Genomic DNA, 16,087 nt, shown 5'->3' with positions numbered 1-16,087 from the left:
TTTGGGTTTGAACAGTTATTTAGGAGGTACTCTCAGGAAATAGGGTGCACCTAGGAGGGGAAAGAGGACACAAACCATGTGCATGCGGCTGAGGTGTCACAAAAGGAGTGATTTGATTCCACTAGAACACATCTTGGAGCTGGCCATAGGAAAGCCACCACGAGGAACAGGAAGCTGCAGTCCCTGCCCCTAGTCAGTTGAGGGTTCCTCCAGGGTCTTAGCTCTCCAATACTCTGACCTGACTCAAGTGCACAACCAAGAATGCTCCAGGAGAGACACAAAAGGGAGGTAGGGCAACATCCAGGCTTGGGGAGGCGTTGAGCAGGGGCAGAGCACTGCCAGTGTGACCCACAAGGTAGGGGCAAGCGAGGACGACATCCTAGCCTGGGCTCTTTCCTCTGAGCCCTCCTGCCATCTGATCTGCTATCTATGGTCTTCCACTCCTGACTGCCCCATACCCACCATCTCCTAGTATTACTCCTCCCCCTCATCCTTTTCTGGCCTCATCCTTCCCAAGACCCTTAAGAACCCCTACTGATGTGCTGTCCCCCCCCACACACACCCCTCTCCTGACTTCTCTGGTGAGAGTTCTTCTGGTTAAGTGTCGAATGTCTTCCAGGCCTAGGCAGTCCCAGCCCTCATAATTGTCCTGCCTTTCCCTTCTCCCACCTTCCACCACTGGAATCTGTTGTGTGATGTTTTACTCTTTTGGTTTTTTGGGGGGGAGCCCACTATCTAGCTCCCAAATAAGTCACACATGGAAGCTTATTCTTAGTTAGGAATGCCCAGCCTTAGCTCGGCTTGTTTCTTGCCAGCTTTTCTTATCTTAAATTATCCCAACTGCCTTTTGCCCTGGGCTTTTATCTTTCTCTATTTCTGTATATCTTACTTTTCTTACTCTGCGGCTGGCTGGGTGACTGGCCCCTGATGTCCTCCTCTCCTTGTTCTCTGGTTGCTCTTCCTTCTCTCTCCGCCCAGATTTCTCCATCTGTTTATACTCTCTGCCTGCCAGCCCCATCCTACCCTTGCTCCTGATCTCAGAATTGGCCATTCATCTCTTTATTAGGATCATCAGGCTTTTTAGACAGGCACAGCAACACAGCTTCCCAGAGTTAAACAAATACAGCGTAAACAAAAGTCACACACCTGAAAGAATAATACACAACAGGAATCAGGTTCAGAAGGGCGACCTGACTGTCAAGGGACACAGCTGTCACAGCTTAGCTCCTGGTCTCGCCCAACTCTCCTGTGCATGCATTCGTGTGGCTATCAGACCTGTTCCCTCCCCACTGGCACCCAAGGACGGTCTAGGTCTTCATTTCCCAGCACCCTGGAGGATCTTGAAGCCAAGGCCATCACTGTCGGGGACCGGCCTCGACAAAAACACCTCTTGCCAGGGTAGAGGTGTGGGAATTTAGAAATACCAGTAAAGAACACGGAGACGCGTGAGAAATAAAAGAACAGACCATAGAGTAGTATCTAGAATAGCGTCAGGAGGGCGTCCCAGTGAATACTGAAATCTGCCTGCATCGATTTTTCCTTACAGATGAGGTGGGGGAGAATGTAACAAAAGACTTTATTAACAACGGACAACTCAATTGCTTTAACACTTTGAGACATCAAATCATCAGTATTCTGTTGTTTAGGCAGGGAAGCTGCCCTAGACCACCATCCTGAAGGCAGTCACTCCCCAGGTGACCACATAGAGTTCCATTAGGAAAGCCTATACAGAGGGTCTGTCAGTGTGACAGGAGCAGATGCTGATCCCAGCTCCAAGGCCTTGCTGGACTCCTAGGTCAGTGCCAGGGTGTCCAGGCCACGTACAGGGACCTCCTATCGACCTTCTCGACGCTTTTCCAGAAAAACAGTTGACTGCAAGGACCCTGTTCCTTCTTTGTCCTTCTCAGAGGACTGGTGTGCTAACCGATGGTCTGCAGCTTTGTTTTTCCCCAGCCTTGTTTGCACGCCGGAGCACTTTCTGACTGAGGAAGGAAAAGTGGGGCATTTCCATCTTTCTTTACTAAGGACATTGACCCTCAGACCTTCCCCAAGGCCACTCAGCCAGGACGTCTGTCGAACACAAAACCTCACCCCATTTCTGTCCTTGCAGCCCAGTCCGTGTCTTGTTCGCATCCTCTCTCCCCATACATACAAGCTGGAAAGCTGGTCTGTAGGATGCCCTGAGCCACCCCTAGTGTGGCCTCGGTTTCCCCATCTGCTAACTTGGATAAATGACGCCTGCTCTCTGCACCCTGAAGATAAAGCTCTAAGACCCCGAGTGAGAAAGGGTCCCGCGCTCGGCGCAGGCTCGTTGCCGTGCCCCAGGCCCCGCTGCTCGGCGCCCCTCCCTAGTCCTCCGTCCTCCGCTCTCTCCTCCGCCTCCCCTGTTCCCCGCCCCTGCGGTTCTCGGCTTCAGCTTCTGCTGTCCTTCCCATCGCTCACGCCTCCCTGTACCGGGGTAGCCACTCGCTGCCGCCCGAGACCCCGCCACCCCCGCAGGCCGGGCCAAGCCGCAGCGCAGGCGACCAGCGCGCGTCCCGGCGTCCTCGCGGAGCGGGATCGCCGGCTCCGACCGAAGCCGACCCAGGGTGAGGGCAGCCCGGAGGAGGCGGGGGCGTAGGCTTCTCTTCTACGTGAGCGGGGCCGGCGGGAGGCGCGAGGGACCGGGTCTCTTTCCCTGGAAAGGCGGATCTGGGCGCTATTTCATAAAAGAGGCTCAAGGGCTTTTACTCCAAAGGGAGGGGTGGAGGGCAGGTCTCACGGAAAAGGGGGACCCATTTCTGGGATATTTTCCCCCACGAGAAAAGATTAATTGGCTACTTCTGTAAAAGCGGGGCTCACCTTCTTAAAAGGATGCAGGACTTTCAAGGAAGCTAGAAGGGAGGGGGTTCTGGCGGGGCTTGAGAGCGGGATTAACTGGGACTCCAGGAGCAAGGTGCTGGGGCTTGAAGATGCCCTCAGCCTGACATCGCTGCACCTTCCCCATTGGTTCCAGGACTCTGGGTTTACCCAGCTCTCTCTCTCTCTGTGTCCCAGTTTTTCTCTTTGAAGGTGACTATTTTGAGCTTTACCTGGACAGAGCTTTGTGCAGCCATTTCCTTCGCTGGAGCTCCAACACCCACCTGACACCTTCCCATCCCCCACTGACCTGCTGGGGAAAGGGGTTGTCAAAGGGAGGAATCCAGGGTCCAGGGACACGTGCAGTAGAGTATGAAAAGGGGGAAGATCCTTTGGCACTGATGGATCTCCCAGACTTGGCAGGAGGTGGGCAGGAGCTTCTAGAGCAGACTGCTAGGAAAGCCGCAGGGGGGGGGGGGGCACTCCCACCCGACAGGAGACAAAACGCCAGAGGGTCTTGCTTGCTTTTGTTTGCTTGCTTGCTTGTTTGCTTGCTAAGCTTCCTTCTTCTCTCGAGATTCCAGCACTCATTCCTTGTCTCTTCTGGTTTTGCTAAAGGGGTCAGAGGCAGGAAATGCATCGGCTGGAGAGATGCCTTTGTGTGAGAAGGAAACCTAGTAGAGCAAAGCACCGAATATGAAATTTAAACCCTCTGTTTAAAGCTTAGTGTTCCGTGGATGACCTAGAGCCAAAACCTGTACTCCTTGTTTAAGCACCAGCTTTCTCATCCATAAGATGGGAGAGGGCTCATCTGTAATGTCTAAAATAGTTTGTAAAAAGGAATTAGACACTTGGCAGGTGGAGGTCTCACTACGCCTCCCTTCCTCACCAAGTAACCCAGAGGACATCTCTGAGAATCAGAAAAGTACCCCCTGGGAGGAGGCAGTGTTCAGCTGGCCCCTGGACCTGAGGTCTTTCTTGTGAGAGTTAAAGGCAGTGCATTTGCTCCAGCAGCTAGGGACATGGAGTGCAGCCTAGTTCCAGTCCTCAGCCGAGATGCAAGGCTTCACACGCTCCCAGGGGCTTCCCAGGAAAGCTCATGTCTCAGTCTGCCTCTAGGCTCCTTTCCCACTTGCCTCCACTTTGGAACCTTTGGGTGTTCAAGCTTCAAAACCTCTGCCCTACTTCAGAGCATGGTGGAACCCCACCAACAGCAGACTCCAGGAACTGGGTAATGCCTCCACCAAGCATTTACTGAGACTAACACCTTAGGTCAAGAACTTGATCAGGTCACTTTTCCCTGGGGTAGGAACAGAAGTGTCTGGACACCTGGGTAGGTGTGTCCCTATACAGACCTTGTTCACAATTGCTGTCTGGGTATGTTACCACAAGCTTGTGTGAGGTCCTCCACCATGCTGTTTATATGGATGAAGCCTTACTCAGAGTTAAAAAAATATTGCCTAAGGTGACTGGGGTGTGACTCAGTGTCAGAGCACTGTGGGTCTGTCCACTCCATTCCACCAAATGAAGCTGATGACTTCACCATCCTGCCAAAACCCTGCCGGGACTTTATTTTGTTCTCCATTTCCTCAGCAGCCATGGTGCCCTCCTTCCCACAGGAACCAGCCTCCAAGCATAAAGGCCCGGAGGGAATTATAGCCCTTAAAGAGTAAACACATTTCTGACTATGGCTGTTCTGTTTGCATGTATGTTTTTGTACCATGTATGCCAGCTGCCAATGGAGGCCAAGAGAGGGCATTAGATCACAGGTGGCTGTGAGTTGCCATGTGGTGCTAGGAACGGTAGCTTACACTCTTAACTGCTCAGCCATCTCTCCAGTGCCTTGTTACCTCATTCTGTTTTCGTAGGGCCAGACCTTCTCAGTGCAGGAAGGACCCAAGGAGATTCCAGAGATCCTGTGGGACTCTGGAGTAGATCAGAGGCCAGGAAGGGGTGAGAGAGCCGCTCTCTTCGTTCATTCCCAGGTAAGAGTTAAAAACGTTGCCGTGGTGGAAACTGATACAAAGAGCCAGTGTTTATTGTGAAGGGTAGGCCGAGGAGAGAGAAAAACCACAGGGGAAGCAGTGGAATGCAGGTGCTGGTTACAGGAAACTTAGGCCTCCGTAACACCCGGAGAAGGAGAGAGGACAGGGCTGCGGGCCTCATTAACCAGAACAGGTCAACATGTCTGTGGCATGTGCACCAGGCCCTATTTGCAAAAGGATTCTCAAGCTTTAAAAAAAAAAAAAGTTTGGAGAAGGCCTGGCCTAATCCAGTGATTCTGAGTATGTGAACTCTAGGTCCGCTAATCAGCCTGCGAAGATGCTAGTAGACTTGCAACAAGTATGGGTGCTATAATAAGCCCTCCAGCCGGCACTGAAGCACCTTAAGTGAGAAGTACTGGCCTATTGAAGGGAAACAGCGCAAGTCATGGGTCAAGAGCAAGGCTAGGAAGAGAAATTACAGGTGGAGGCAGGCACTGTCCAACCCTTCTCCCCTGCCCGGGTCTTCTCTCCCCTCCCAGGTGCTATGCTGCTGCTCCTGCTGGGTTTGCTAAGCCCGGCGGCCTGCTGGGCACTGGGCCCGGCCGGCCCTGGCTCCCCAGAGCTGCGGTCAGCCTTCTCTGCAGCTCGCACCACCCCGCTGGAGGGCACGTCCGAAATGGCGGTGACCTTCGACAAGGTGTACGTGAACATCGGGGGCGACTTCGATGCGGCCACCGGGCGGTTCCGCTGCCGCGTGCCCGGCGCCTACTTCTTCTCCTTCACGGCCGGCAAGGCCCCGCACAAGAGCCTGTCGGTGATGCTGGTGCGCAACCGCGACGAGGTGCAGGCGCTGGCTTTCGACGAGCAGCGGCGGCCGGGCGCGCGGCGCGCTGCCAGCCAGAGTGCCATGCTGCAGCTCGACTACGGCGACACGGTGTGGCTGCGGCTGCACGGCGCTCCGCAATACGCGCTGGGCGCTCCCGGCGCCACCTTCAGCGGCTACCTGGTGTATGCCGACGCCGACACGCCTGCACGCGGAGCTGCGCCCCCGGAGCCGCGCTCCGCCTTCTCGGCGGCGCGCACGCGCAGCCTGGTGGGCTCGGACGCTGGCCCCGGGCCGCACCACCGGCCGCTGGCCTTCGACACCGAGCTGGTCAACATAGGTGGCGACTTCGACGCGGCGGCCGGCGTGTTCCGCTGCCGCCTGCCCGGCGCCTATTTCTTCTCCTTCACGCTGGGCAAGCTGCCGCGCAAGACGCTGTCGGTGAAGCTGATGAAGAACCGCGACGAGGTGCAGGCCATGATTTACGACGACGGCGCCTCGAGGCGCCGCGAGATGCAGAGCCAGAGCGTGATGTTGCCGCTGCGGCGCGGCGACGCCGTCTGGCTGCTCAGCCACGACCATGATGGCTATGGCGCCTACAGCAACCACGGCAAGTACATCACCTTCTCAGGCTTTCTGGTGTACCCCGACCTCGCTGCCGCCGGCTCGCCCGCTCTCAAGCCCCCCGAGCTCTGAACCTCAGCTTGGAGGAACCCGGGAAGGCCGTGGGGTGTGCATGCCGAGCCGGGACCGCAGCCCGAACGCCTCACCAGCCCGAGCATAACAACCTGCTCAATGCGCCTCGACTCTTCCAATAAAATGGGCCTGCCTCTGTCAGCCCTATGGCCCTGCCCTGTGTCTTGACTGTGATGCCTTTGCCTCCTCTTCTCCCCGGGAAGGACAGAACAACCCAGACTAGGACAACCCGTAAGGCCTAGATGGGGGTCAGGCTTTGTGAGAATGACCGAAGCTTGAATCATATTCTCCTAAATTCAAGTAGGTCTCACCTTCATATCTGTGTCAAGTGCATCCCTCCCTCTGACTTCTCACTGACAAATGACATTCTTCTTCAGGCCCAAATTCTGCCTCTCTGTAACAAGGAACATCCCACTACTCTGACCCAGTAGGAACACAGGACTCAAGGAAACAGCATGTTCCTTCTTCCAGTAGGGCATGGGACTTGAGGGCTGATACCTACTTGCCCTGCCTCCTGCCCTCTCAAAACCGGCTGAATGATGTGGTCAAAACATGTGTTAGAGTAAGTTTTCTTTTCTTTTTTTTTTTCTTTTTTTGGCTTTTCGAGACAGGGTTTCTCTGTGGTTTTGGAGCCTGTCCTGGAACTAGCTCTTGTAGACCAGGCTGGCCTCAAACCCACAGAGATCCTCCTGCCTCTGCCTCCCCAGTGCTGGGATTAAAGGCGTGTGCCACCACCGCCCGGCATTAGTCAGTTTTCATAGATACAAAAATGAGAAGGGCTCTGGGAGGCCAGAACAGAGCTACACAGAATACACATACATACCCTACACTGCCTGAACCAGTCTCTCTGCGAGGGGCTTCTCCCAGCTTTATTCCTTACTCTAAGATGTTGTTACATGTGAGGCTTAAGATGAAACAAAAGAAAACTTTTTTTCTTTCCTCTCCACAGAGGTAATGTTCCCCTACCTTTTCCCTTGACTCCTTCTGTAAATTAGAGCCATGGAAGACCAATCTATGCTCCCAGTCCACACGGGGACTTTGCAGTCTCAGAGACCGTAGACTCTTGGTCAGCTTTGACATGAGTGTGAGACTGGGTAACAAGCATTCCGTATTTCCCAGCACTGCCAGGAGAGGAGTTAGAGGATCTGACATGAATTTATTTAGGGCTTGCTTTGCTTTTAGCATGTATTAAACACACTTTCAATCCTGACCTCTGGACATGTAACCACTGTCTGCCAGTCTTGCCCTTTGCATTGTGCTTATGCCTAAACCCAGGCCTTAGCTGGGTCTATGAAGTAAAATAGAATAGGAATGAGCATGGGTGGTCAGCATCCAGGGGCCAAGCTAGGCTAGAGATCAGAATAGGAAGACACAGGAACTTGCTGGAGTCCCTGCCAAGGGTAGGGAAAAGGTAATGAGAAGAGGAAATGCCAAGTGAAAGGGAAGGGTCAGGATCCCAATGAAGGGGGATGGCTCTGGGGACAGAAACCCTTGCACAGGTCCCAAAGTGTTTTCTGTGCCAGGAGGACAAAGACCTCCCTCTTCAGCCTCACTAGCCCCATGGAGCTGATAGACACATAATGGGCCTATAAGAAGCAGATGCTAAGAAAAAAATAACGACAGCTTGAATTTTGCAGGAAAATGGATGGAGTTAGAAAACATTATTTTGAGTAAGGTAACCCAGACACAGAAAGACAATTATCACATGTACTCACTCATAGGTGGTTTTTAAACATAAAGCAAAGAAAACCAGACTACAAACCACAATCCTAGAGTACTTAAACAGCAATGAGGACACTAAGAGAGACTTACATAGATCTAGTCTACATGGGAAGTAGAAAGTATAAAAAGACAAGATCTGAGTAAATTGGGAGCATGAGGACCTTGGTGGGAGGGAGGGCTGAAGGGGGAGGGGAGAGGCAGGGAGGGGGGCAGAGAAAAATGTAGAGCTGAATATCAATAAAATGTATTTAAAAAAAAGAAGCAGATGCTAAGAGGAGCCCTTCCTGAAGATGCTGGAGTTGCTGTAACTATGGCTTAGCACCCTCCAAGTCACTGGGCACCTGTTGCTGCTGGAGGAGCCTGAGTTGATGGCCTGGATGTGTGTGTATCCTGCTTTCTAATCCTGGGTGTACAGCTGTCCCATGTTGTCCGGTTCCAGCTCCGCCCCCAGGACTGCATGGGGAGCTATTTAGGGGTGGGGCTGACCTTAGGTGTCAGGTATGGGAGCAAGAGTGGGCAAGGAGTTGGGAAGACCCATGCTGCTTGGTCCCCACCACAGGCAGGTCTAACTTTAGTCCCCTTCCAAACCCTGAACTTAGGATGCTTGGACCCTGCAACTCCATGATCCAGGCTAAGAAAAATGACCTCAAGCATCACTTCTGGCCCTCTGGCTCCTGCAGGCCACCTTCCATGACAATGCTGTCCATGGACAGTCCTGAGGCAGTAAAGGGGAACTGGATCCCTGCTGTCCATCACTCTGAACACCTGGCCTCCCAGAAAAGTTTTGTTGCCCAGGAGGCATCTTTAACAAAAAAGTGTGTGGGTCCCATCTCATGTCCCCTCCCCTATTCCAAATGCACATATATGCATGCTGGTGGTCACCCTCTGAGGCTTGAATCTTATCCCAGTGCATTCCATTCTGACTCCCATCTTGGCAAAAATTCAACATGACTACTATGGCTAGCACAACACCCTGGTAGAGTCCCAGAACAACAGTAAGCACTGAAACTGATCTCCATAGAGTTTCCACACCATCAGCCACTATAGCACTCCCCAGGCCCACAGTTCCTCCTCTGCCATGTGAGGCTCAGAGCCACCCACCCTGATTCTGGACTAGTCACCCAAGGGAGACCAGTGACTACCACTGCACGCAGCAGGAACTGTAATGTCCCAGCATGTCCTCTAACTGTCCTCCCAGAAGCATTGTGCTCCTTCATCCAACTTTCCACGACAGGATGCTACTTCATTCCTTTGTCAGTCTTCAGTGCTGTGTAAGGAAGGGCTGGCTATGGCCTCGTTCACCTGGGGGTTAATTTCACCCCTTCAAGATGGGGACTCTTCAGTTTCGGCAGTAGCATCATATTTTTGCTCAGATGGATGGGCTGTTTAGTTAATAAGAGATCCTGCTTGACCCTACCAAGGGACACATCTCAAGCAGCAATGCTATCTTACTATCTGTTCCCACACTGAAAACATCTTGCTAGAGGCCAGCTAGGACACTTAATCCAACCTGACACCGAGTCCAGCCCAGCCTCCAGGGCTCCTCAGCTGCCAAAAGCATCAGCTGCAAGTCCAGTTCTCCAGCTACATAGCAGACAGACACAGAGCCAACAAACCAGCATGAGAGTAGCTGAGGGAGGCAGCATTGTTTTGGAAAGCTGATGTGGGAGAGTCTTCTGTTTTGTGTTGATTTCATTGGTTAATAAGACAGAAAATTAGGTAGGCGGAGTAGACAGACAGAATGCTGGGAGAAAGAAGCCGAGTCAGGCAGTCACCATGATTCTCCCACCAGACACAGACACAGGTTAAGATCTTTCCTGCTAAGCCACACCTCATGGTGCTACACAGATTATTTAATATGGGTTAAAGCAAGATGTGAGAATTAGCCTATAAAAGGCTGAAACTAATAGACCAGGCAATCTTTAAAAGAATACAGTTTCCATGTAATTATTTCAGGTAAAGCTAGCCGTGCAGAGCTGGGCGGGAACGCGGCCTGCATCGCCATACTACAGAAAGCAGATAGATGAACCTGTGGCTCCCAAGTGCCTCTGATAACTCTACTGACAACTTTCTAGTACTAGTCCAGAAACTTGATAGATTCCTTTAGCTTAAGAGTAAATAGCTCCTACTCTTGGCTCATAGAACCCTATGGATGGCATAAGAGTAAACAGCTCTTCCATCTTACACCTGAAAGAATGGCCAAGATCAAAAACACTAATGACAACTTATGCTGGAGAGGATGTGGGGTAAAGAGAACACTTCTGCATTACTGGTGGGAATGCAAGCTGGTACAGCCCCTTCAGATGTCAGTGTAGTGATTTCTCAGAAAATTAGGAAACAACCTTCCTCAAGACCCAGCAATACCAATTTTGGGCATATATCTAAAGGATGTGCAATCGTGCCACAAGAACATGTGCTCAACTATGTACATAGCAGCTTTGTTTGTCATAGCCAGAACCTGGAAACAACCTAAATGCCCCTGGATCGAAGAATGGATAAGGAAAATGTGATACATTTACAGAATGGAGTACTACACAGCAGAAAAAAATGACAGCTTGAATTTTGCAGAAAAATGGATGGAGCTGGTAAACATTTTGAGTGAGGTAACCCAGACACAGAAAGACAATTATCACATGTACTCACTCATAGGTGGTTTTTAAACATAAAGCAAAGAAAGCCAGCCTACAAACCACAATCCCAGAGAACTTAGACAACAGTGAGGACACTAATAAAAGAGATTTACATGGATCTAATCTGCATGGGAAGTAGAAAAAGACAAGTTCTCCTGAGTAAATTGGGGAGCATGGGGACCTTGGGAGAGGTTTGAAGGGGGAGGGGAGAGGCAGGGAGGGGAGCAGAAAAAAATGTAGAGCTCAATAAAAATCAATTTAAAAAAAGGACTGGAGAGATGGCTCAGAGGTTAAGAGCACAGATTGTTCTTCCAGAGGTCCTGAGTTCAATTCCCAGCAACCACATGATGGCTCACAACCATCTGTAATGAGATCTGGTGCCCTCTTCTGGCCTGCAGGCACACATGTTGTATACCTAATAAATAAATCTTTAAAAAAAATAAAATAAAATAAAAAAGGAAATAGCTCCTGCACTTGGCTCATAGAACCCTGTGGATGTTTGGATGGATGACAGTACATGGAGGTTCTGGCCCCACCCAGACCCCTGGATCTATCAGCTGCTCCCACACAGTCTGCTGAGATAAGGACTTTCTTCAGTAGTTTCAAGGCCCTCAGTTGTCACTAAAGACCATGCTACACCTATTCTAAACCCTAAGGACTGTGAAAACTGAATTACAGCTCCAGAGGCCTACAGATAACAGTGTCTACTACTATAGCATACAGCTCCATTAAATAGACCAATTTGGAGGGAACACCTCCAGCCCCTGCACCCCTCTCCTGAGTCAGTACCATTTCTACCCATTAAAGATCATGAGGGAGGGCTGGAGAGATGGCTCACTGGTTAAGAGCACTGTCTGCTCTTACAAAGGTCCTGAGTTCAATTCCCGGCAACCACATGGTGGCTCACAACCATCTGTAATGAGGTCTGGTGCCCTCTTCTGGCCTGCAGGCATATACACAGACAAAATATTGTATACATAATAAATAAATATTTAAAAAAAAAAAGATCATGAGGGACTGGGGGAGTAGCTCAGCAGAAAGAGCATTTGCTGCCAAGCTGGATAACCTGAGTGTAATTCCCAGAACCCAATGGTGGGAGAACCACTCCTGCCAATCATCCTCTGATTGGTCACATATGCTGCCACCCCCACTAAATAAATGTTTTTAAAACACCCAGAGGCAGTGGCGGTGGTGCACTCTTTTAATCCTGGCATTTAGGAGGCAGAGGCAAGCAGATCTGAGTTCAAAGCCAGCCTGGGCTACAGAGGGAGTTCCAGTAGAGCTACACAGAGAAACCCTTTCTCAAAAAGCCAGCCAATAATGACCTTAGGAGTTTATTTACACAGACAACCATAGATTAGGCATTCTTCTGGGATCCAGCTTTTCAAGCTACTTGGCTTCAGGCTTCTTGTCTCCAGCTTCAAGCTTGAGACTCTCAGGGGGCTGACGATAGGCAGGGAAAGCCTCCCAGGGACTGTTCAGGTCAAACTTGCGGAATTCTTGTGCTAACTCCACTGGTTCAGCTACTACCCGCTTCACTTCATCGTCATAACGTAGCTGTAGGAGCAAAAGTTAGAACTAATGACCGAGGAGCCATTTTGTATGTCCCCTTCCCTCTCCCCTTGACTTCTGTTCAGTACTCGTTACAGCTGTCAGTCACTTCCATGCATATTACCCACGTGGTCACAGTGCAGTAAATGAATGTGTGGGATTTCAAAATGGCCTTACTTTTCACAGGCTGCCACTTCACATCTTAAGCTGTGAACTATCTGCTAGCAGACTTGCTGCTCTCCCAAGCACACACCTTAAAAGGTAATAGCGATGGGTGGTGGTGGCGCACGCCTTTAATCCCAGCATTTGGGAGGCAGAGGCAGGCGGATCTCAGTGAGTTCAAGGAACTAACAGAATTTAGTTCCAGGACAGGCCCCAAAGCTACAGAGAAACCTGTCTCAAGAAAACAAAACAAAATTCATGTGTGCTAATAAATAACCTGCCTGAAATTATGATCCCTCCTCAGTGGCCATCCTTTCTTTTCACGTGTGTACAATGTACATACATGTTCACTTGAATATGTGCATATTTGGAGATCAGAGGTCAACATCAAGTATCTTTCTTCGTCATTTTCCACATTATTTATTTAATGTGTATGCTTCATGTTTGTATAATGTGTGTTACATGTGCTGATGTTTGTGGCTATAGTACAGGCTGGCTAGCACATGAACTTCCTGGGATTCTCCTGTCTCCACTGCCCACCTCGCTGCAGGAACTCTTGGGATTACATATGTGAGTTACTATGCCCTACTTTACTTGGGTTCTGGGGATTAAAACTGAGGTCTTCTTTTAAGTGCATGACCCAGTGAGCCATCTCCTTGGCCTTATACTGACCTTTTAGAGCTCAATGACTAGACTAGGCTGGCTGACTAATATGTGTAACTCCAGGTTACACACACATGTTGTTATATTATTTTTGGTTTTTGAGATCAGGGACAGGCTTGGCTGTCCTGGAACTCATTCTGTAAACCAGATTGGTCTTCATCTCAGAGATTTGCTTGCTTCTGCCTCTTAGTGCTGGAATTAAAGGCTAGTCTGGAACTCGAGAGATCTGCCTGCCTCAGCCTCCTGATCCTGGGATTAAAAGCATGTACCACCATGCCTGGTTTACATCCATCCTTTTACATGGATGTTAGGGATCCAAATTCAGGTCCTCATGCTTGTGCAGAAAGCACTTTACTGACTACTAAGCTATCTTCCAGTTTCCCACCCATTTAATAGGCTCTTGCCATGCCCAAGCTGGCCTTAATACAATCCTCCTGCCTCAGCTTCCCTAGTATTGAAATTATAAGAATATACTAGTATACCAAACCCTCAGTAGGTTTTTTTTTTTTTTTTGAGACAGGGTTTCTTTTTGTTGCCATGGCTGTCCCAACTCCCTCTTGTAGACCAGGCTGGCTGTGAACTCACAAGTGCTGGAATTAAAAACATGGATCACCGCCCGACTGTGGTGTGCTCGAGGGCTGAAAATTTCATGTCTACAATTCTTTACTGATAGAGGTTAGGGACAGAATCTATCTTTAAGGTTGCCTTGATCAATAAAACTGTTTGCAGCTGTCCTCCAACCCCCCAAGAAAACCACCAATAAATAAATAAAACCTTTGTTGTTTTCCTTTAAAAAATGCAAGCCAGGCAGTGGTGGTGCAGCCTTTAATCCTAGCACTTGGGTGGCTTAGGCAGGCAGATCTCTGTGAGTTCAAGGATAGCCTGGTCTACAGAGTTGTTTAGGATAGACAGGCCTGAAGATAGAGACAAGACAGAGAAATCCCTGTCTCAAACAAAAAACAATACAAAAACAAACAAACAAAAAAACAACAATAAGGGACTGGAGATATTGTCTAGCCATTAAGAGCACTGGCTATTCTTCCAGAAGACCCAGGTTTGATTCGTAACACTGGCATGGTGAATTATAACCACCTGTAACTCCAGTTTCAGGGGATCTGGCATATCCTCTTCTGGCTTCCACATGCACCAGACACACATATACATACACACAGACAAAACACTCATACTCATAAATATAATTTCTTCTTTCTTTCTTTCTTCTTCTTCTTTTTTTTAAAGACGGGGCTCTCTGTGTAGCCTTGATTGTCCTGGAACTTACTCTGCAGACCAGGGAGTCCTAGAACTCACAGAGATCCCCCTGCCTCTGCCTCCCAAGTGCTGGGATTAAAGGTGTGCACCACCACTGCCCGGCATAAAAATAAATCTTAAAAAATAAAATACCACTGGGTAGTGGTAGCGTATGTCTTTAATCCCAGTGCTGTAATTTTAAGGTCAGCCTGATCTCTAGGACAGCCAGGGTGGTTACACAGAGAAATGCTGTCTCAAAAAGAAAGGAAAAAATCATTACGATAACAGCTAGCTTTAACACTTACAATATACAAGGCTTTATGTCACTTAATGCCACCACCTATTTAAATTCTTATTTTTCCATTATGCAGATGAGAAAACTGTCTCAGCCAGGCGGTGGTGGTGCACGCCTTTAATCCCAGCACTTGGGAGGCAGAGGCAGGCAGATCTCCATCTCCATGAGTTTAAAGAACCAAAAAAAAAAAAGGAAAAGACAACAGTCTCATGGCAAAACCAAATAACTTGCCTCACATTACAAAAATAAAACTAGGATTGCAGTACTGCAGTACAGGCTCTTAAACCATCATAATCTATAGATCATATTATATTCCCACCATGCTCCATGACTGCTACCCCAGTTTTAAGGTTTCTACCTCAACATAGCCAGAGAGGGGAAAGTCCTTCCGGAAAGGATGTCCCTCGAAGCCATAGTCTGTCAGGATTCTTCTTAGATCAGGGTGGTTAACAAAGAAAACTCCAAACATGTCCCAGACCTAGGAAAGAACAGCTCTCGGCAATCTGTCCATCAGAGCCAAGCGCCACGGAGATGCACTGCACCACACCCCATGATTACAAACAATTGCTGTGCTTCTGGCCCAGAGGCAGGGCCCACTACAACCAATAACTCACCTCCCTCTCATACCAGTTGGCTGCCTTGTGCACAGAGACTATGGACTCAATGGGTGTCAGCTCATCTGCATAGGTCTTCACACGGATCCGAGAGTTGAAGCGCAGAGACAGCAGGTTGTAGACAACCTAGAGAGAGAAAAAAAACTAGAGGAACGAGGTAGCTATAGGATGAGGTCTGGGTGAGAGCATCAGTCTTTATTGTTTGTTTAGTTTTGGTTTTTCAAAATAGGTTTCTCTGTGTAGCCCTGGCTATCCTAGAACTCACTTTGTAATCTAGCCTGGCCTAGAACTCAGAGAGATCCACCTGCCTCTGCCTCCTGAGTGCTAGGATTAAAGGCATGCCTCTCCTATTTTAATATTGTATGATCTTATAACTTTACTAGCTAACAGAAAAAAAGTCCAAATCCAGTCACAAAAGATCCTCTTGAACCATATAACCAAATCCCCAGTGTGGATATAGCTCAATGGTAGAGTGCTTGACTAGCAAGTATAAGCCTGTAGGTTCAATGCCCCCACCACGTGTGTGTATAACATTAAATATGTACATTTTTTTGAGTCCTGGAACCTGTATTACCAGACTGGCTTCAAACTCACAGGGATCTGCCTGCCTCTGCCTCCCAAGAGCTGTGTGAATGTGCCACCATATCCAGCATAAACTTAACTTTTAAACTTTTTTTTTTTAAAGATTTATTTATTTATTATGTATACAATATTCTGCCTCAATGTATGCCCGCACGCCAGAGGAGGGCGCCAGATCTCAGTACAGATGGTTGTGAGCCACCATGTGGTTGCTGGGAATTGAACTCAGGACCTCTGGAAGAGCAGCCAGTGCTCTTAACCTCTGAGCCATCTCTCCAGCC

At 49.4% G+C, this 16,087-nt stretch overlaps 3 protein-coding genes across 3 annotated transcripts in view; 1 reads left to right on the top strand and 2 right to left on the bottom strand.

Moving 5' to 3' along the window:
* Positions 1-2,480: 2,480 nt before the first annotated feature.
* Positions 2,481-6,483, top strand: C1qtnf4 (C1q and TNF related 4). Its single transcript, XM_050124303.1, has 3 exons — positions 2,481-2,588; positions 4,707-4,823; positions 5,363-6,483. The coding sequence occupies exon 3, from the start codon at positions 5,368-5,370 to the stop codon at positions 6,340-6,342; it is 975 nt and encodes a 324-aa protein (XP_049980260.1). The 5' UTR covers positions 2,481-2,588; positions 4,707-4,823; positions 5,363-5,367; the 3' UTR covers positions 6,343-6,483.
* A 1,167-nt stretch (positions 6,484-7,650) lies between these two features.
* Fam180b (family with sequence similarity 180 member B) lies at positions 7,651-8,771 on the bottom strand. Its single transcript, XM_050124299.1, is given in 5 exon segments — positions 7,651-7,881; positions 7,883-7,965; positions 8,334-8,462; positions 8,465-8,529; positions 8,750-8,771. Coding segments are annotated over 5 exon segments (390 nt in total). The 3' UTR covers positions 7,651-7,790.
* A 3,244-nt stretch (positions 8,772-12,015) lies between these two features.
* The window catches only part of Ndufs3 (NADH:ubiquinone oxidoreductase core subunit S3), a 7,438-nt gene continuing 3,366 nt past the window's right edge, over positions 12,016-16,087 (bottom strand). The window contains exons 5-7 of the mRNA XM_050124235.1: positions 15,228-15,353; positions 14,972-15,091; positions 12,016-12,251 (exon numbers count right to left, since the gene is read on the bottom strand). Coding sequence (XP_049980192.1) covers positions 12,084-12,251; positions 14,972-15,091; positions 15,228-15,353 — 414 coding nt within the window. The 3' untranslated portion in view covers positions 12,016-12,083. The remainder of the gene's footprint in view (positions 12,252-14,971; positions 15,092-15,227; positions 15,354-16,087) is intronic.

The sequence above is a fragment of the Alexandromys fortis genome, unplaced genomic scaffold, assembly GCF_014885135.2.
Source record: "Alexandromys fortis isolate MF-2015 unplaced genomic scaffold, M_Fortis_MF-2015_v1.1 scaffold_222, whole genome shotgun sequence".
In the NCBI taxonomy this organism is placed as follows: Eukaryota; Metazoa; Chordata; class Mammalia; order Rodentia; family Cricetidae; genus Alexandromys; species Alexandromys fortis.
Note: the sequence above shows the minus strand (reverse complement) of the source record. Positions and strands in the feature narration are given on the sequence as shown.